Source organism: Heterodontus francisci, chromosome 1 (assembly GCF_036365525.1).
Source record: "Heterodontus francisci isolate sHetFra1 chromosome 1, sHetFra1.hap1, whole genome shotgun sequence".
NCBI lineage: Eukaryota > Metazoa > Chordata > Chondrichthyes > Heterodontiformes > Heterodontidae > Heterodontus > Heterodontus francisci.
Genome location: NC_090371.1, coordinates 284,037,531 through 284,059,544, shown reverse-complemented (window position 1 = coordinate 284,059,544; position 22,014 = coordinate 284,037,531). Strand labels below are relative to the sequence as shown.

Here is a 22,014-nt window from a genome sequence, read left to right as displayed (position 1 = left end):
GTGTAATGAAAGAGGAATAATTGACAATCTAGTGGTGTGAGACCCCTTGGGGATGAGCGACCATAATATGATAGAATCCTTCATCAAGCTGGAGAGTGACGTAGTTGATTCTGAGACTAGGGTCCTGAATCTTAGTAAATGAAACTATGAAACTATGGCCATGACGGATTGGGAACCGTTACTTAAAGAGATGCTAGCTGATAGGCAATGGCAAACATTTAAAGAGCGCATGGATGAACTGCAACAATTGTTTATCCCTCAGCAGGTCTGGCAGCATCTGTGGAAAGAGAAGCAGAGTTAACGTTTCGGGTCAGTGACCCTTCTTCGGTTCCGAAGAAGGGTCACTGACCCGAAACGTTAACTCTGCTTCTCTTTCCACAGATGCTGCCAGACCTGCTGAGTGACTCCAGCATTTCTTGTTTTTGTTTCAGATTTCCAGCATCCGCAGTATTTTGCTTTTATTATATAATTGTTTATCCCTGTCTGGCGCAAATGTAAAATGGGAAAGGTAGCCAAACCATGGCTTACAAGGGAAATTAGAGATAGCATTAGATCCAAGGAAGAGGCATATAAATTTGCCAGAAATAACAACAGACCTGAGGTATTGGGAGCAGTTTAGAATCAGCAAAGGAGGACCAAGGGATTGATTAAGAAGGGGAAAATAGAGTACGAGAGTAAGCTTGCAGGGAACATAAAAACTGACTGTAATAGTTTCTATAGGTATGTGAAGAGAAAAAGATTGGTGAAGACAAATGTAGGTCCCTTACAGTCAGAAACAGGGGAATTTATTATGGGGAACAAAGAAATGGCTGACCAACTAAATGCATACTTGGGTTCTGTCTTCACAAAGGACACAAATATCATACCAGAAATGTTGGGGAACACAGGGTTTAGTGAGAGAGAGGAACTGAAGGAAATCAGTATTAGTAGAGAAATGGTGTTGGTGAAATTGATGGGATTGAAGGCCAATAAATCCCCAGGGCCTGATGGCATGCATCCCAGAGTGCTTAAGGAAGTGGCCCTAGAAATAGTGGACGCATCAGTGGTCATCTTCCAAAATTCTATAGACTCTGGAACAGTTCCTACAGATTGGAGGGTAGCTAATGTAACCCCACTATTTAAAAAGGGAGGTAGAGAGAAAGCAGGGAATTATAGACCAGTCAGGCTGACATCGGTAGTGGGGAAAATTCTAGAGTCCATTATCAAAGATTTTATAGCAGAGCACTTAGAGAACAGTGGTAGAATCGGGCAGAGTCAGCATGGATTTACGAAAGGGAAATCATGCTTGACACATCTACTAGAATTCTTCGAGGAAGTAACTAGTAGAGTTGATGAGGGGGAGTCAGTGGATGTGGTTTATTTGGACTTTCAGAAGGCTTTTGACAAAGTCTCACATAAGAGATTAGCATATAAAATTAAAGCGCATGGTATTGGGGGTAGTGTATTGTGATGGATAGAAAATTGGTTGGCAGACAGGAAACAAAGAGTAGGGATAAATGGGTCTTTTTCCAAATGGCAGGCAGTAACTAGTGGGGTAGCGCAGGGATCGGTGCTAGGACCTCAGCTATTCACAATATACATTAATGATTTAGATAAGGGAACTGAATGTAATATCTCCAAATTTGCAGATGACACAAAACTGGGTGGGAGGGTGAGTTGTGAGGAGGATGCAGAGAGGCTTCAGGGTGATTTGGACAAGTTGAGTGAGTGGGCTAATGCATGACAGATGCAGTATAATGTGGATAAATGTAAGGTTATCCACTTTGGTAGCAAAAACAGGAAGGCAGATTATTATTGAATGGCTATAAACTGAGAGGGGGGGGAACATGCAGCGAGACCTGGGTGTTCTCGCACACCAGTCGCTGAAGGTAAGCATGCAGATCCAACAAGCAGTAAAAAAGGCAAATGGTATGTTGGCCTTCATAGCGAGAGGATTTGAGTACAGAAGCAGGGATGTCTTGCTGCAATTATACAGGGCCTTGGTAAGGCCATACCTGGAATATTGTGCGCAGTTTTGGTCTCCTTATCTGAGGAAGGATGTTCTTGCTATAGAGGGAGTGCAGCAAAGGTTTACCAGACTGATTCCTGGGGTGGCGGGACTGACATATGAGGAGAGATTGAGTCAGTTAGGATTATATTCGCTGGAGTTCAAAAGAGTGAGGGGGGATCTCATAGAAACCTATAAAATTCTAACAGGACTTGACAGTCTGATAGATGGACGGTAAGGGAGTCCAGAACCAGGGGTCATAGTCTAAGGATACGGGGTAAATCTTTCAGGACGGAGATGAGGAGAAATTTATTCACCCAGAGTGTGGTGAGCCTGTGGAATTTGCTACCACAGAAAGCAGTTGAGGCCAAAACATTGTATGTTTTCAAAAATGAGTTCGATATAGCTCTTGGGTCTAAAGGGATCAAAGGATATGGGACGAAAGCGGGAACAGGTTACTGAGTTGGATGATCAGCCATGATCATAATGAATGACGGAGCAGGCTCGAAGGCTGAATGGCCTACTCCTGCTCCTATTTTCTATGCTTCTACGGGGTTAATTTATCTAAATCATTGCATAATCCAGTTTATGGGGTTTATTTCCCAATACTTAGTATGGGGGCAGGTAGAAAATCACACTTAACTCAATACTCTTCAGAATGTTGTGGCAATGGTACTGAATTGATAACTTACACCTTTCCCTGGTACATAAAAGCTTTGTGTGATTCACTGACTCCAATCAATCCCAAAGCTACTGTTCCTGGCAGACCTATCCAATGGTTCAAAATACTTTCTCCACAAACAATCCAAGTTAGGGCTTTACACACAAAATATTAGTTTGTATTTTCCTCTCTTCCTTGGTGCCGATGGACCTGCTGTCCATTTCAAGCACTTTTTTGTTTTTATTTCACAGTTCAAGTTTGGAAAGGTAAAATCTAGATACATAGATGGGCACTGTAATTATTTTTTTTACACAAATGGACAAACGTTTCCCTGGCCATGCCCCTTTACCATAATTACTCCATCCTCAGAAAACAGATGACTGATTTTCCCATTGGCCCATGCCAAGCAGGCACATTGCAGTAAGCTGCACCATATAAATAGCTCAGATTTCCCAAATTGGCACTGCATGGGCACACTCCCTGCTCCTGACAAGCCTCTTCTCTCTGCATTTTGGAAATGAACATTTCCCAAACACTGAGATGACAAAAAAGGACCCTCATTTCTTTAAGAAAAGGGATCAAAGAGATTTTCACGTGATGATTCTATTTTACAAAATGCATTATTTAAAATGTGATTACCATGCCATGATTTAATAATTTTTCGGAAAATCCACATGCTACTGTGCAAATACTTAATGCACTTGTACTGCCCAAGTGTGTTTTTCCCCAATAGTTTTCCTTGGCAGGCAGCATGCTAGCACATCAGGGGAATGGAACACTATTGCATCCTACCATGGAGTGCTAGTAAATGGTTTAGAGCCATGAATCTATGCCTGAAACTACCCATGCTGTCCCCAAATTCCCCAATCTCTGAAATATCTAAAAATATCAAGCCAAGGCCAAGTGGCTGCCCAGAAATTGAGGCAAAAATGTAAAAGCAAGTCACCAACAGACTGCTCTTGCATATCTCACACTGACCAGCTCAGAATGAGATTGTCTGAGACCTGAGAGCAGTTCACCTGCCTGGCCTGGTTAGTGACTAGCCCGAAAGAGGAAATGAAAATTGAAGAATCTTGAAAACACAGAGCTTGCAGCTTTGCAAAAAACAAAATCCTGTTTGTGCAGCTCTTGTGATCGATTGAATCTGAGAAAATTAATAGGCAAACAATGAATTTGATAATGGCAGAAGTTAACTGTGATTAAATGACAGCCCATGTGCTTTTAGGAATATGTTATAGGGAAGGTAGCAATGGTTCCTCGCTGATAATATGTACATAATATTTGACAGATTCACTAAACTTCTTTACTGGTGATCCTTGTGTAACAAAGGACTGCATTAATAAAGTTTTTTTTAAAAAACTGGATTACTATTAGTTCAATATACTAGAGTGATCAAAAACGTAATGCTAGAGCCATGCCCTTGATAGTTTGCAAATCCATTTACACCACTGTGCACTTCTATAAATGAAATATAGGAAAGAAGGCCTACCTTGCGCAGTTCCGTTGTCTGCTCACCAGCAACATCTGTGCAACCTTCAGCATTGTTTCCTGTTGTCTGATTCGTCCTCTAAATAGAATCAAATCAAAGATTTCTCAGTTGTTTATCCACACGGTACTTTCTACCCTATAGAGCTATAATCCGATATTAATAGGTGCAAACTGACCAAACTCAAAAAGAATCAGGTGCAACTTAAGACTGCACTTTCCATAATTAAATTAAAATTCACAGTCTATAAACAAATCTTGCCGCCAAAATGTCAGCATGCTACTTTGAGAGTGGAAGCAACTGGTTGGATCAAATGGGCCACAGTGAGACATAAATGTTTGGTCTCTCAGGGAATCAGGGGAACAGGCGGGAAAGTGGAGTTCAAAACATAAGATCAGCCATGATCGTAATGAATAGTGGAGCAGGTTTGATGGACTTACTCCTCTTCCTATTTCTTATGTTATATTAAGAGAGTACTGTAACTAGTGAAATCTCTCAATCTGGAACAGCATGGAACTCAGTCCAATGGAGCAGTGGATAATTTTCATTTAATTCTCCACAACATGGGTTTCAAAGCAGTTGATTTACATAAAAAGAGCTTGACAGCCTTAATTGGATTCCAATTTACTACAAGCCCACAGCACCAAGCTTCCCAGAACTAGCAATAGACCAGCAATCTGATGAAATCATAGAATGGCTGGTGCCAGACTGATGTGATAGTAGTGTTCTGCTGGCTAAAGTGAAAGGGAATATGTGCGGCTGCCTTAAATCCAACCCTCAGCAGATGTAAACGTATAATACAGAACAATCCATAACTCAGCACTAAAATAGCAGGCTTACTCAGAAAGAGACTCTGATCATGGTGTACTCTTGAGATTGGGTTATAGCAAGCTGCTCAGGCAGAGTGGAAGGAAAGGGATTAGTTTGCATGTGGCCTGTGATTATACTTGAAGTATCTGATTTATCATGTAATATAGGAAAATGGGAGAAAAGTGTTGCTGCCAGTAGTTACATGCCTCGTCCATAATTGAGAGATCAAAGGGAAATTACTCAGCAATCCGTTTCCTCGAATCATAGAAGCTTACAGCACAGGAGGCAGCCATTTGGCCTGTCGTGAAAGAGCTGTCAATTTAGTCCCACACCCCAGCCTTTTCCCCATAACCCTACAAAAAAGACGACTTTTCAAGCACGTGTTTTGAAAGTTCCTTTGCAGTCTAAGTCTACCACCCTTTCAGGTCGTGTGCTCCAGAGCTTAAGAACTATCTGGGAGCAAACGTTTATCCTCATTTCCCCTTTAGTTCTTTTGCCAATTATTTTGAACCTGAGATTCTGCTTCCTGACCCACTTGCCAGAGGAATCGGTTTCTCCCTACTTACTCCACCAAAATCCCTCAAACTTGAATACCTCTATTAAATGTCCCCTTAACCTTCTCTGCTCTAAGGAAAACAATTCCAGCTTCTCCAATCTGTACACTTGCCCCTGGCATCCTCCTCAGAAATGGTACAGTGGACATTTACAAGATGCTGACAATCTTCCTAAAATGTGGTGCCCAGAGCTGCATACAATATTCCAGATGCGGTGCACCAGTGATTTGTGAAAGTTTTGCAATAACTTCTTAGTTTTCTATTCAATGCCCCTATGTACAAAGCCAAGTATCCCATATACTTTCTGAACCCAACCAACTTGCTCTGCCAATGTCAAAGATTGCTTGTTAAATATCATCAGACATCAGATGAGAACAGGATTGGTCAACTGATTTCACACATCCTCCCATCAAAATCAACTTTGCCTGTTGACGGTCTCCAAGCTCACTCGTGAAGAACCACCTTTCCAGTCAAGATAGTAGAGGGCTAGCTGCATTATGGAACTGACCTCCAATAGCAGCGGTGAATAGGTTCAAGACTAATCAGGAAAGGCTCAACAGGCTGGCCCTCTTTTCAACAGAAAAGAGTAGGTGTGGTGACCCAATTGAGGTCTTTCAAATTATGAAGGGATTTGATAGGGCGGATATAGAGAAGATTTTGCTTTTATTTTAATATAGAGAAGATGTTTCCACTTATGGAGACCAACAGTAGGAGCCACAATTGTAAGATATTGGATTTATTAGTGACTGAAGAAACTTCTTTACCCAGCGAATGGTGAAAATGTGGAACTCGCTGCCTCAGGGAGTAGTCAAGGAGCACAGCTTAGATGCATTTAAGGGGAAGCAAGATATACACGAGGGAGAATCTGTTGATAGGGCAAGATTATTTATGGTGAGTGGAGGCTTGCATGGAGCATAAACACTGGCGGAGATCTGTTGGGTCAAATGGCCTGTTTCTATACAGTAAAATTCTATGCAAGACTGAAAATGTCACTGAACAATTGCCATACTCTCAGTTTATAGTTGAGAAGCAATCACTCCTGCTGAAAGGAGGTCCATGGCTGCAGATCTGTTCTTGTGTGCAATCTGATCCATAGCCCAAATGAGAGGTCAATGAGAAGTGTTATACTTAATTCATAAAATGTCAAACAGTTGGTACCAGCTTATCAATCACAGACTCCTTTTCAGCCAGCTGTCCTTCTAATACACCATGCTGCTTTTTCAGTTCTTCGATCTCTTCTCGTAACCTTCCAATTTCTTCTGCGTCGGCCTTAGGTTGGATGCCATTGATCTGTGCTGCCTCATTGTGAATGTGATGTTGGCTGTCTAGGGGTTTACCTAAGCAACAGAAACACACTTTGACTTCCTGAACTTGTATTAATCAAAGCAAGGTCTGCAATGTCATTCTGCAATACACTTTGTATACATGTATACTACGTTGAGAGTGAAATGTACAGGAACAAAATGTAATTTTCTAAGTGATGTCAGGAGTAAACTTGAAATGCCTTAACACCAAGGATTGAAACATTCCACTGCTCTTTCACAGAATGGCCTTCTTTTCAGTTCAGTTGTTTTTTACTCTCCCCTGCACCAATCAAGCGTTTATTAGCCAACTTCAACGGACTTGGATCTTGTTCGGATTTGGAGAAGCAGCTCAGCTGCAGTGTGTGCGCCAGTAATTCCTTTTCTTGTCACCAATGCACAACTTGAAAATGGGTATTAATAAAAAAGATGCTTAAGAAAAAATATTGTGCTCATAAATGCAAAAGACACCACTCCTGAAAGATAAACATATTCCCACTGAATGGTCACACATTCCTTAAACAACATTTTCTTTGGAGGGAAGGGGTGGCAGCCTGACCAGCTTCTTGTTTTCAAAAAATGGAAAGAGGCAGTGTAAACAGTGGAACTTTACTTAGTATTGCGTGGTTGCTAGATTAAATGCAACAGTTTTCTGGACAATTATTTACACTATGCTAAAAATGATTTTCAAAAAATGCCCTCAACTATTGGCAACAGTTGCAAAAACCAAAGAATTCATATTTGGAATCTCCATATATTGATAATCGTGTCCAAAAAGAATCATAATTTACATTTGCGATGAGCATGTGCTCTCTCTACTACTTCTAAATGTAAATTAAGAAATTGGTTATAAAAGAAGTTATAACAGATCAACAGCATCGTTTACAAGTGCTTTACGGATGAGGGCGTACAAATTTGTAGAGACTGAGGCGAGTGGGAGGAAAACCAAGTTTTTTGTAATCGTCCCTAACCAGTCCTGAAAATCTATACTTTTCACAATTGCATGCCTTGGATATTAAAGAGAGAAAAGTTAGATGGGATTGTTTCACACTGCATGTAATACCTTGTATTTTGAGGAGATTGTACTGGTCCCTCAACTGTTGAATCTGTGATGCCTGCTGTGTTATAGTTGCTTGACTCTGTTCATTCTGATTGGTTAAGGCAGTTACTTGTTTCTTCAATTCATTCAGCTGAATATCCTGTATTTCAAAGAAAAAAAGGTCAAATTTTCATGTCCAAAGAGTAGAATTATATAGACAAATGGAGGCCATTCAGCCCATCGTACCTGTGCCGACCCTTCGGTAGAGCTATCTAACTAGCCCCACTTTCCACTGCTCTTTCCCCATAGTCAAGCAAATGACTTCCCCTTCAAGTATTTATCCAATTCCTTTTCGAAAGTTATTGGTTGAATCTGCTTCCACCACCCTTGTAGGCAGTGCATTCCAAATTCTAACCACTGGCTGGGTAAAAACATTTTCCTCATGTCACCTCTGATCCTTTTGTCAATCCCCTTAAAATCTTTGCTCTCTGGTTACTGGACCTTCTGCCACTGGAAACAAAACTCTTTATACAATACTTGTCAGTATCTTCATTAAGCATTCCATCTTAGACCACCTTTACAAAAATGTAACCCAATCATTATACCAAAGGCATGTTTAGAGGACCATTTCTTTGTAAATGGACTCCCCAAAACTAAAATTCACTCGGAGTTGAAATATAGTTGCACATAATGTCATTTGATGTTTGCTACAGAGTATACAAGCTGAACTTCCAGCAACAGATTTGCTATTTTAAGAGCAAAATACTGCGGATGTTGGAACTCTGAAATGATAACAAAGTGCTGGAAATACTCAGTAGGTTTGCCTTCAGTACAAAGCAGTACAGTGCAAAGCAATCTCACACAATCAAGGATTATATTACAGAATCTTGGGCACTATTTATGAAGATGCAGGACTTGCAAAACAGCAGTCACAAGTTTAACCATTTTACGAAATATACTACAGACTCAGGTGAGGCTGGAGAAAACATGTACTTTTTTTTTTTCAATTCACTCAGGGGATGTGAGCATCGCTGGCAAGGCCAGCATTTATTGTGACTAGTGGTGTTCCGCAGGGATCAGTGCTGGGACCTTTGCGGTTTGTAGTATATATAAATGATTTGGAGGAAAATGTAGCTGGTCTGATTAGTAAGTTTGCAGACGACACAAAGGTTGGTGGAGTTGCGGACAGTGATGAGGATTGTCAGAGGCTACAGCAGGATATAGATCGGTTGGAGACTTGGGCAGAGAAATGGAGTTTAATCTGGACAAATGTGAGGTAATGCATTTTGGAAGGTCTAATGCAGGTGGGAAGTATACAGTAAATGGCAGAACCCTTAGGAGTATTGACAGGCAGAGAGATCTGGGCATACAGGTCCACAGGTCACTGAAAGTGGCAACGCAGGTGGATGAGGTAGTCAAGAAGGCATACGGCATGCTTGCCTTCATCGGTCGGGGCTTAGAATATAAAAATAGGCAAGTCATGCTGCAGCTGTACAGAACTTTAGTTAGGCCACACTTAGAATATTGCGTGCAATTCTGGTTGCCACACTACCAAAAGGACGTGGAGGCTTTGGAGAGGGTACAGAAGAGGTTTACCAGGATGTTGCCTGGTCTGGAGGGCATTAGCTATGAGGAGAGGTTGGATAAACTCGGATTGTTTTCACTGGAACGACGGAGGTGGAGGGGCGACATGATAGAGGTTTACAAAGTTATAAGCGGCATGGACAGAGTGGATAGTCAGAAGCTTTTTCCCAGGGTGGAAGAGTCAGTTACTAGGGGACATAGGTTTAAGGTGAGAGGGGCAAAGTTTAGAGGGGATGTGCGAGGCAAGTTCTTTACACAGAGGGTGGTGAGTGCATGGAACTTGTTGCCGGGGGAGGTGGTGGAAGCAGGTACATAGAGACGTTTAAGAGGCATCTCGACAAATACATGAATAGGATGGGAATAGAGGGATACGGACCCCAGAAGTGCAGAAGGTTTTAGTTTAGGCAGGCATCAAGATCGGCGCAGGCTTGGAGGGCCGAATGGCCTGTTCCTGTGCTGTTCTTTGTTTGTTCTATTGCCAATCCCTAACTGCCCTTGTGGATGTGCTGGTCGGGCACCTTCTTGAACCACTGCAGTCCATGTGGTGTTGGTACACCCACAGTGGTGTGAAGGAGGGAGTTCCAGGATTTTGACCCAGTGACAGTGAAGGAAGGGTGATATAGTTCCAAGTCAGGATGGCGTGTGACTTGGAGGGGAACGTGCAGGTGGTGGTGTTCCCATGTGCCTGCTACCCTTGTCCTTCTAGGTGGTAGAGGTCACTGCTTTGGAAGGTGCTATCGAAGGAGCTTTGGGGAATTGCTGTAGTACATTTTGCAGATGATACTGTTGCAATGGTGTGCCAAGTGGTGGAGGGAGTGAATGTTTAACATGTTGGATGGTGTGGCAATCAAACGGACTGCTTTATCTTTGATGGTGTCAAGCCCTGGAGCTCCCCTCATCCAGGCAAGTGGAGAGTATTTCATCACTTGCCTGACTTGTGCCTTGTAAATGGTGGACAGGGTTTGGGGAGTCAGGAGGTGAGTTACTCGCCGCAGAATTCCAAGCCTCTGATCTGTTCTTGCAGCTGCAGTATTAATGCAGCTGGTCAGGTTTCTGGTCAATGACGACTCCTAGGATGCTGATGGTGGAGAATTCAGCTATGGTAATGCTGTTGAACATCAAGGGAAGGTGGTTACATTCTCCCTAGTTGGAGATGGTCATTACCTGGCACTTGTGTGGTGCAAATGTTACTATATCATAACAATCCTCCGAGTCATAACTGAATTACTCCCTCAATTCCCCACATCTGGAAGGAAGGAGAGTGAGGAAGGAAATGAGAAGCGGATTGCAACTTCAATAACTTTTGTGCCGCCTGCTAGTCAGCTCAAAGAAAGCTTTGCAAGAACACAAAGCAGATACGAGTCTGCTTCCTTAGAGTCAGAGTCACTTGCTGCACAGAAGGCGGCCACTTAGCCCATCGAGTCTATGCCAGCTGTAATTCTTCCCTCTTTTTGGCCTTTACACTGTTATTTTACTAGTCTATATTCAGATAATTGAAGTCCCCCATTGTCACTACTCTTTAGTTGTCAAGCCTGCTCCGCTATTTAATATCATAGCTGATCTTTTGCCTCAACTCCACTTTCCTGTCCTATTCCCATATCCCTTTATTCCCTTAGGATCCACAAACTATAAGACTTGAAACAATTACTTCTCTTAAAAAAAAAATGAAGAAATTAGGTCTGAAACTGCAATCACCTTATGATGTTAACCATTCAAAATGCTAAACATCAAGCAGTATTAAAGTTATTTATTGAAAGATTCAATTTCTGGAAGTACCACTTGAGGGACATTAAAATGGACTTTGTACCACGAATACACAAATAGTTCAACAGGGAAAAATCATAATAAAAGCAAAATCATAAGCTGAACAGTGATGCAACCAAATTGTTTATGTTGGACATGGACTGCACTGGAAACTGGACAAATCCAAGTAAAATTATTGATTCCAAAGAAAGACTTGGCATTAGGGATTGCTGCCTGCCTGCAATCAAATCTTTTAAGAGCTGTCAAAAGGCACAATATCTTCATAATGTTTCCCAACCTTTAGACGGGCTTCAACTATGTTATTTGAAATCTGTGTAAAGTTATCGTTACCTGTTCACGGATAAGTTCCTTGTATTGATTGACTATACTATCATGTTGTTCTAAAGACTTCTTCACTTCCTCTTCCTTCTTCTCATCCTCACTGGATTTTTGGACAGCTTTTGTTATAAGAACTGGATTGGAAGCAGAAATGTAAACAGAAAATTACTCTGCTATATAAAAAAAAACTTGCATCCACAGTGCAACTTTCATGTACTTAGGATGTCACAAAACACTTCACATCCAATGAATTACTAAAGAGCAGTCAATGCTCTTTTGTAGTCAAATGGTAAGGTCGGAAAGGCCGAATTATTGTCTTCCAATTGGATTGGTTGAGGGGCCATGGGGAGTGTGGGAAAGACAGAAGGTGAGGGTGATAAAGTGAAGGTGCACAGTTGAATAGCTTCATACTAGCAACAATTAAAGAATGATGACCATATGCATTCTGAAAGTTTACCTTCTAATTCTTTAACTAATTTGGTGAACTCGTGGTCGAACAGCATTTGTTCTGGGCTGTTGTAGCTGGGCTGGGGTTTCTGGCCAGCTCGCGAGTACAGCTCGTGTTTGCTGATATAAGCCAACTTTTCAATGAAAATTTCTTTCCCGATCCTCTTCTCTATGAGTTGCTTTAGCTTTTCCCTGTTTGGAGACGAGAATAAATTTAACTTAAAATATAATTAATACATCCAAGACCAATACTTAATTAGCGTGTTCATCTGGTCCTTTAAGGCCATCACTATAAATTATGTAAAATACTTTCCAATTACATTCTTTTGCTTCAGAAAGTGCAAACTTCAATACCCATGTGAATATTTGATACAGCTTTCACAATTTTGGTCATCAATATATTTTAGGAGCATTATTAGGGGTTTGATTTCAATGGTACCTGAAAGCCCAAAGGAAACTTCAAAAATACGCATTGGCCGTGAAGAATTTTGGGATGTCCTGAGGTTGTGAAAAGTGCTATATAAATGTAAACTCTTCCTTTCCATCTTTTACTTCATCAATTACAACAAACGCAGTCTCGCGTCCCAGTTAGACTATACTACATCAACACAACTGTTAGATCACAAAATAATTTTGCCTTCATGTAGCTCGATGGGAGTAAATTCCATGTAAGCTTCATTCTTTTTTTTAAAAATTCATTCATGGGATGTGGGCGTTGCTGGCCAGGCCAGCATTTATTGCCCATCCCTAATTGCTCTTGAGAAGGTGGTGGTGAGTTGCCTTCTTGAACCGCTGCAGTCCATGTGGGGTCGGTACACCCACAATGCTGTTAGGAAGGGAGTTCCAGGATTTTGACCGAGCAACAGTGAAGGAACGGCGATATAGTTCCAAATCAGGATGGTGTGGGACTTGGAGGGGAACTTGCAGATGGGGGTATTCCCATGCATCTACTGCTCTTGTCCTTCTAGGTGGTAGCAGTCGCAGGTTTGGAAGGTGCTGCCTAAGGAGCCTTGATGCGTTGTAGATGGTACACACTGCTGCCACTGTACATTGGTGGTGAGGGAGTGAATGTTTGTGGATGGGGTGCCAATCAAGTGGGCTGCTTTGCCCTGGATGGTGTCGAGCTTCTTGAGCGTTGTTGGAGCTGCACCCATCCAGGCAAGTGGAGAGTATTCCATCACACTCCTGACTTGTGCCTTGTCGATGGTGGACAGGCTTTGGGGAGTCAGGAGGTGAGTTACTCGTCACAGGACTCCTAGCCTCTGACCTGCTCTTGTAGCCATGGTATTTATATGGCTACTGCCTGCCCTGCACTGAGAAACGTATCTCCTCCCCACTAGTACTGTGCCTCATTTCCTTGGACAGGGATCCGAAGGCGTGGCACTGCCGGCCCCCGGGGTGAAGATCATGGCGGGAGTTAAGGAGGCGATGGGAGACTATTGTTCAGGTAAGTTAATTTATTTAAATAGCAGTTCTGTCGCTGAGTGGTGGGGAGGCTGCCATGAGGCCTTGTGGCCGGCAATATTGGGCCGGGGCCTGCCAGTGTCGAGGTCCATGGCAGGCCTTATCCAGGGCAATTTCATGCCCCGCCACCGCACCCCCACCCCGGATCCAGACATCGAGAGCTCTATAAAATCCAGCCCAGTGTGTCTGCAGGTACCTCAGTCAGGGGTTTAAATTATTCATATGATTTCCTAGAACAAAGAAATTTGGAGCTGGAAATAATTAGTTTAAATTGCCAATTGGGACATCCCATTTGTACCACATTGCTATGGAGATGCAGGGGGTGCCTGTTGGTTTTATGATCTGTGTGCGCTTGCTAACACGGTCAGTTGGCTTTTGGACAAAGAGTTGTTTTGTTTTGGAAAGCTGCTGTCTTCAGACAAGTAGTTGCCTTGTGGAAGTCAGTTGGACTCAGGAGCAGAGAGGCCATCAGGAACCAGGAGTGTTTCTGTTTAGTGTAAGGCCCATCCTCAAGCTGGGGAAGTCCAGATCCAGTTTATCCGATACCTCAGAAGATAACTAAGGAATTAAGGAAATTGAAGTGAATTCCTAAGAGCTGTGACACACTTTGGATTGGTCCCAGAAGTGAATAAACCATCAAGATCCTGTAACAAAGCCAAATAGGAGTGTTCTGTTGAGATTTAGAGTTTGAAGTACACATCTTCATGTTAAGGTTTAAAATATAAATGTAACTAAATTGTAGTGTTGAGTTAGTCTTTTGCTTTGTTTAATGCTTGTAAAGTTTTGTTCAAAATGTGAAACCTTGTGGCATAATTCTCTCAGTAATAACTGGGAATTCGACTTTCTCTAACGATCCCTAATGGGATCGTAGCACCTTCTAACACTTTCACCATTGACTTTGAAATCGTATTACCAGTTTAACTTCTCTATCCTGGTAACTATAATGTATAACTCCACAAGATCACCTCTTAGATGCCCTATTTTAAGTTTGCAAAGTTCCTCCAGTCTTTCGTCACAGCTCAGAACCTAAAAGCACGAATCAGCCTGGTAGATCACTGCACTGCCTTCACTGCTTAAAATGTTTTTGTGACTGGAACTGAACTCAAGGTGCAGTTTAATCAGAAGCACTATACAGTTCCCTCATCACATCCTGATGTTCCAACAACACTCAACACCATTCAGAACAAAACAGCCTGCTTGATTGGCACCCAGCCACCATCTTAAACATTCACTCCCTCCACCAACAGCACACCAAGGCAGCAGTGTGAACCATCTACAAGTTGCACCGAAACAACTCACCAAGGCTCTTTCAACAGAACCTTCCAAATCAGCAACCTCTACCACCTTGAAGAACAAGGGCATCAGGCTCATGGGAACACCACCACCTGCAAGTCCCCTGCACATCACCCCGACTTATAAAAATGTTGACGTTCCTTCATTGCCGCTGGGTTAAAATCCTCGAACTCCATCCCTAACAGCAATGTGGGTGTACCTACCCTACATGGACCACAGCAATTCAAGAAGGCAGCTCACCACCACCTTCTCAAGGGCAATTAGATTCAGGCAATGAACGGTGCCCACATCCCAAGAATAAATTTTAAAGAAAATCACACAGGAGGTTGCAAAGGCCCAACAACAATTCAAAAAAGCTCCTGAAACCAAAAAGGAAATTACTAAAAATACAGCAAGGAGGAAGGTGGATATGCTGGAGTGTGGAACCCACAAATGAGACAGTAACGAACTATCAAAATGTGGAAAGGTTAATAATGACGACAGGTGGAGAGGTCTGACAATTTTCTTTTCATCAGTGTTCGGAAGTGTTCAGCACTGTTCTACACCTCAGACTCAAGGTGATACTCAGACCCTATTGAGAATAAAGATGATGCTTCAGAATAATGAAGGTTTCTTCCCAGAGATCTTGTAATGACCAGATTGTTATTCTGGGAAGGATAACCAGAGATCACGAATTTCAGAAGCCACTAATTCTTAATGGACACCGCAAATGCCTTTGACAGCATTTAATGGGTCTCTTTCTGTACTATTTTACAACCCTTCAGCACCCCAAAAATAATCAAGAACCTTGGCAAAATAGGACAGAGGCTGCAAACACAATGGTTTTGAAACAATGGGAACTAGACATGGCTGCATTTGCTTCGACACTGGAACTGATTGGATTCTAAAGGAACTAAAAGATAACAGCAGCATCAAATGGCTGAAGACCACTGGACCTGTCAACTTGTATTTTGCTGATATTGTCCCAGAAGAAAGTTTCTTAGAGGGCTCTTCTGAAGCTAGCAACATCTCACCGTTATCAATACTAGAAAGACTAAGACAATGAAGGTCAAGCATCAACACGGAAATATCAGACTTCAGGGAGAACCTCTGGAATATGTTAGATTTTTCAATTTTCTGGAATCGCAAGTAGTTCGGAGCTCAAAAACAAATGTAGGAATCAGCAAGGCTGCTGAGGATTTATGGCTTCTTTCCAAGGTCAGGATCATAGGGATTTTTAACATGAACACTTAACTCATCCTGCAAGATGGGCAATGCATGATAAAAGGCTGGATAGTTTCTGCACTCAATGCTCAAGAATAATAATGAAGAAAAACCCAAATACCTATCAGTACTGCACTGGGCAGCAGTCAGCAAATCAGAGAATTAAGGCCGAGATATCTGCAACATGTTGAAGAATCAGCCCGTGTTCCAAGGAATGCACAGTCTGTAGGTCAGACGCTGCAGATAGTGCAGGGGAAGGGGATGGGGGAACTAGTGCCCAGCTTGGAGAAGAAGCATGGAAGACAATGTAGAGTTGACAGACACCATCTGAAACAAATTCACACCCTCACTGGGAACGGAGGCACCTGCTGTGGCTGGGTCAAATCAGCTATGGTTTGATATGCAGAAGTGTCGAAATCTGAGAATGTGGGGTGGGGCAGTGGGGGGCGGGGGCTGCTGGCCAATACAGGGTGGTTGTCACAACACATTTCTTCTTGGTAAAATAACCAATTCACCACATTCTTCTGATTAAATAATTCACAGCAAGTAAAAAGGAAATCACAAAAAAGTTTTCACCATTAGATATATTTGTAAGCCATTCCAAATTAAAAACTAGGTTATGAAGACACCTTGCTCCATTTAAAAAAAAAAATTGTTTCACATCGGGTCTTTGCAACTAATTATGTTCCTCGAACTTGTTCTGCACTCCAGGATTGTGGAATCACTTACTTAGTGTAGTTCTCCAGTGAGTTCTCATTGTAATAGATGCAGATGCCCAATAGAAGGGCACAGAGACCTTGCACGAGTTGTTCCTCTTCCCCAAGGTTCTCAGATATCTGTGCAGTTAACTGAAGAATGTCGTCAAGGGCAATCTTAAAACCAGCAACTTGGAAATAAAGGGGTTACAGAAGTAAAAGTAGCTATGGAATGGAGTCTTTATTCAGGAACCATTTCCCTTCAGCAAATATAGTGTATGAAATACATTTGGAATTCTATTTTCAAATGAAACATTTTCATTACCATTTGTTTTTAATATGCAGTGCAACATTTTTCTACTGAAGAACCTAATATCAAAAGTGAAAGAAAGAGAAAAACGTGATCAAAGAAATATGAATATGATGCAGTGATAACCAAGTACAAACAAAAAGTAAAACATACAAATACACAGGAAGGAAATGTCACCCTCTGAAGCTCATACCTGCCACCCATACACAAGTACAACCTTGAAAAACCTCATGAGAAAATGAGAGCGGTATGCGTATATCTGCATTCAGTGCACTGTTCAAGAGAACTGCTGGCCCAGTCTCATTTATATTTATCTTCAACAGAGGCCAACTGACAGCTCCAACTTTTGAAAACAATGCACAAAAGGATACAAAAGGGACATTAGTCTGGTTGTGCAAAAAGTGATTCACAGCGATGGGACAATTGGTCATCCACGTGGACAGCAACATTAGCAGGCCAACCCGTGTCTGTACCTTGCTTCCCTGAATTAAACCATAAAATGACAGTAATGATATGGTTATATTTGATTTGCAAATTTCCGTTGAAAGCTTTGAGCTGTTAATTGGGTTTGACAAGCAGTCTGCAGTACAAGTGATTATAATATTACAATATTTAGTGCTGTAGGATAAAGCAAAGCTGTAAAAACACATGAATTCTAAACTGCACACAACTTAAAAGAAAGATCTTTTGCAAGTTTGAATCTAGCTTTAGATATTCTCTGGAGGTGCAGCTACAGTCACTCCACTAAATGTCTTGCTGTAGGGGTGTGCCCATCTAGGATCTAACTAGATCAAAGTGTAACACAAGGGTATAACTGCACCTCTTCTGATCTGAATCAGAAACTCGTGTTTTTCACACTTATGCAATTTCTATCGAATGCGGACCGTAAAGACGCCACGTACAAATTGTTAAGTTGTTTTATTTCATAGCGAGTGAATAAACCGAGCACCAGTTACCATCAGGCTAACTTTGTTTGATCAGTACAACTTACCTTCACACGATAATACAGACTAACAACCTAACCATTGCCATATCAGTGCACCATCTTGCTTGCCATACAATATCATTTCTAACTGTGCTTCTGTATTCTAAACTTCTGGTGCAAGGTTAGTTTCTTTTTAAAAACCTCAGTGAGTCATTGGCTACCTTCTTTTCCAAGTTCTCATCCAGAGGGAGAGGCCTCAGACCTCAACATTTGCCTTGTGCCTAGGAACAGGGACATCCTGACAGTGGGCTGACCAAGGCCATTACCTTTGTACAAATCATTCCAGCAAGCCATCCTATTTACATCACAGATTTGAAGGGTTACTCAGTTGGAGACTACACAGTTTACTCAAGCACCTTGGGACATTTTACTATGCTAGGAGGTGCTATATATGTAGCTGTTTAGATGAAACAGACATCATTGCAAGAGTCAGTTGTGCAGCACACAACTCCTACAAAACGATCCAAGTAGCAGTAGGTACTGGAGATGGGGTGAATCCCACTGCATGGTGTTATTATTCATAAAAAAAGAGGCAAGTTGAATGTACTGTGCAGAAACATGCCATTCAACCCAACTGATCCATGCTAGAGTTTAAGCTTCACGATACTTAATCTACCCCCATCAGCATTTTCTTCCAATCCTTTAGCCCTCTATGCTTATCCAGCTTCCTCTGAAATGCACTTATAAAATTCACCTCAACTACTCCCTGTGGTAACGAGCTTCACATTCTCACCACTCTGAGTAAAGAAGTTTATTCTGAACTCCTTATTGGATTTATTTGTGACGGTCTAATCACTCGACTCCCTCACAAGTCCAAATATTTTCTTTAGATTGACCCCAAACTTTTTCAATATCTTAAAGACCTCTAGCAGGTCACCCCTCAGTCTTCCCTTTCCTAGAGAGGAGACTCAGTTGGTTCAATCTTACAAACACTTATTGTTAAAGAGTGATTCATCACAAAGGAGCCTTAAAGTTAAGAAATTAACTAGATATTTATCCCAATATCTGTCCTTTTGATTAAGAAAATCCATTTTAATGAAGCAACTCAAATCAATACTGTTCCAAAATTGACAGCCAATCGTAAAATTCAGTGGGCCCCAAGAGCAGATTACATCAAGACCTTGAATTACTCAGGTAACTGCTGCAATTGTCAATTCCAACATTAAACTAAAGTTGCGATAAATAATTTGAACTTGACTACAAAATTCATCAGTTGAAACTAACTATATTTCAATACAAAGCAACCATCAGCTCCAGGCTCAGAGAATACCTTCTTACAACTCTCAGAACTAGGTGTGACAGATTACCACATATATTGAGTTCCTTAAAAATAACATTTAAATACAAAACAATGGCAATCCCTCCCCTAATCTGGCACAAATTGGAAATTTGAGAAAAAAATCAAATCGTTTGAATTAAGCTATGAATTATAAGTTGACTGTATTTGAAAGTACATTAACCATACCAGATCAGTTGATGCTGTGTCTGTAACTGAGTATTCATTGGAGATGTCTCAACTAGTTACAAAAAGAGGCGAGTGTCTGAAATTATACTGTGTTTATGGTGTGTAAGCCGAACTCTTAATAACAGTTTAATCTTTTTGGCAGTCATTAAACCAAAATATCATGGCTCGGATTTTCCTGCAGCAGTGATTTTTCTGGCGTACTTGTAAGTTTAGCTGTCAAATGCATCAATCTCACCATCAATAAGTTCCTCCATATTTTCCTGTATTTCTAACTGGAATACACCACAGGGGAAGGAATAGTGATGAAGCAGCACGACCATTTATTCCCAACAATGCGAATATACAAGCACGGCAGCAGTTTAAAGTCTTAAAACTGGCTTTTACACAAAGATGAAGTGCAGCACTCATCAATTTGAAGCAGCAAAGTTTTGCAGTCAGGTGACCATCAATGCCAACTGCAAGCAGTGAAAAACCTTCAAACCACCACTTCTGAGAAGGACAAGACTTCACCACAAGCAACACATACTCAACTGACATCCAGCCACCAAGAGTTATTGATATACAGCAAAACATGGAATTTTAAAAATGCTGCACAGAAAGTCACAAGGAATTTACAAATACAAGTGCATGCCTAGCCCAAGGGAGGCCAGAAATAAATTAGTTTTCTCAAAATACCTGCAAAACTGGGCTCAGACTGAATGTTAGTCTGGGGGAATGCAACATTTTCCAACTTTTTCATTACATATCTGTATCAAGCACCCGCATGTCAGTTATATGATGAGTTGCAGAGTACTGTTCCTTGCACACTACTCCAACATGCACCAACCTCAAGGACAGTACCAGTGCAACCCACTTTCATTTCCCACAGCAGCCACTGAGTGAAACTGCCCAGAATGCACCAAATCATGGCCAGTCTGCGGTGGGAATTGGAAAATGCAAAACACTGGAATTTAGTAAGAAGCTAGGTGTTTAAATTGAGATTGCAGATATGCACCTTGAATGAACTAGCAGCACAAACAAAGGAGGAAAGAATAATACGATGCTGATTATGATTTTGACTGAAAGCTGGAACTTGACATGAACAATCGACGTATGGTTTAACCTGAATGTATGTGCACTGTACACAGGATATTCAGATACATGGATAATGGTGTAGTTTTTTCAAATTGTGCAGGATAACTGAAACCTGTACTGTACAGACGCATACAGTCCAGAAAGGTCCCAGCATCTATCTTATGTACAGTACCAGACATGAATCTGTGAGGTGGTGGGGAGGGGTGGGGTGGGGTAAAGAGAATATCCATGACCTTACAGCACAGAAGGTGGCTGTCCGGCCTGTCATGCTTGTATCAGCTCTTTGAAAGAGTTGTTCAATTTAGTTCCACATCCCAGCTTTTCCCCCACAGCCCCAAAATCCATCATCCAACAAATAATTTGCTTTAATGTGTTGATGCCACTTAGATAAAATACGAATGATTTCTGATCGCACACTGCCCTCTTGAGGGAAAGAAGATCAGTGACAATGCAAGTCCTCTTTCCCACAATAAGAAAAGAAACGCAATGTAAACTCCCATGTTACAGCCCAAACAACCTAAACATAAAACACAGAGAAACCCAGGACAGCAGTTCAATCACTCAATGCAGTTAGAGAAATTAGCTCAATTCAAGGCAAGAGAAAGGAACCCTGCTGCAACAAGCGAATGGTCTCTGTGCCAAATAACTTACCCGTCTGTTGATCTTATCTCCCTGTAAATCATACAGCAAAAAAGAATAAAAAAGACTCTTAAAATAATCATCTTAATCAAAGACTTTTTCAATTTTTTCAATGTTAAAAATGTCAAACATTTAAGATGTTTGAGGATAGGTTCCATATAGATCATTCTCATTCTCGAATGTTTTAGACTTGAAACATCGACTGACCTGCGGAGCATTTCCAACTATTTCTGCTTTTAGAATTCTTCTTCTGAAAGCACTGGCTCGGGCAGCACACGGTTCTACAGACCCCAGTCATTCTACTACTTCAGTCTTAATGCCAAATAATCATCCCTATCAGTATCCTAAACCAGATGAACAATTTGGAAGAATTGGGTGTTACAGTCCCATTCTCATGAAGGAGCAAGATAAGTAGCTATACAGCACCATCATTAAACAGACAGATGGAGTTAAAAAGGGAAGATTGTGCCCAAAACTATCTTGACCAGGATAGTACAGATAAAGGGAGGACACTCCATACCAACTATGAGGAAGCTACTGACAAATGAAAGGCTTCTAATTACAACAAACTAAAGGCGAGAGGAATCCAGGTAGGATACAGGACTGGATCAAAAACACGTTTAAAAAAAAAGGTACAAATACGCACTTTTATATTATTGTCCAGTTTCCATAGGAAACACATCCATTGGTTTGTGCCACTGCAGAATCTGCCACCTTGTACAGTGCAGTGTTATACTTCGTCTGGTAGAAGCCCCCCCTCCAACCCACACACTCACTTCCCATCAGGGAAAAAGCTGCAAAGGGCTATGCTGGTCTGGGTGGGACAGTTAGATCCCAGAAGGACAAGCCATTGCCATGCAATTTACATCAACCACATCCGGCAGACTTGGCAGCAACATGCGTAAAACTCCAAAATTATCAATACTGGGACATTT

At 41.5% G+C, this 22,014-nt stretch overlaps 1 protein-coding gene across 4 annotated transcripts in view; it reads right to left on the bottom strand.

Annotated features, from left to right (window-relative positions):
• uso1 (USO1 vesicle transport factor) overlaps window positions 1-22,014 on the bottom strand; it is an 80,212-nt gene that overhangs the window by 6,787 nt on the left and 51,411 nt on the right. For 2 of the 4 annotated variants that reach the window (XM_068046956.1, XM_068046964.1), the window contains 8 exons: window positions 21,092-21,112; window positions 17,288-17,398; window positions 16,641-16,759; window positions 11,962-12,143; window positions 11,517-11,638; window positions 7,863-7,998; window positions 6,657-6,835; window positions 4,138-4,215 (listed from right to left, as the gene is read on the bottom strand). In XM_068046956.1, the coding sequence (XP_067903057.1) occupies window positions 4,138-4,215; window positions 6,657-6,835; window positions 7,863-7,998; window positions 11,517-11,638; window positions 11,962-12,143; window positions 16,641-16,759; window positions 17,288-17,398; window positions 21,092-21,112 (948 nt within the window). The remainder of the gene's footprint in view (window positions 1-4,137; window positions 4,216-6,656; window positions 6,836-7,862; window positions 7,999-11,516; window positions 11,639-11,961; window positions 12,144-16,640; window positions 16,760-17,287; window positions 17,399-21,091; window positions 21,113-22,014) is intronic. The other 2 variants (XM_068046966.1, XM_068046967.1) reach the window with 1 other exon arrangement.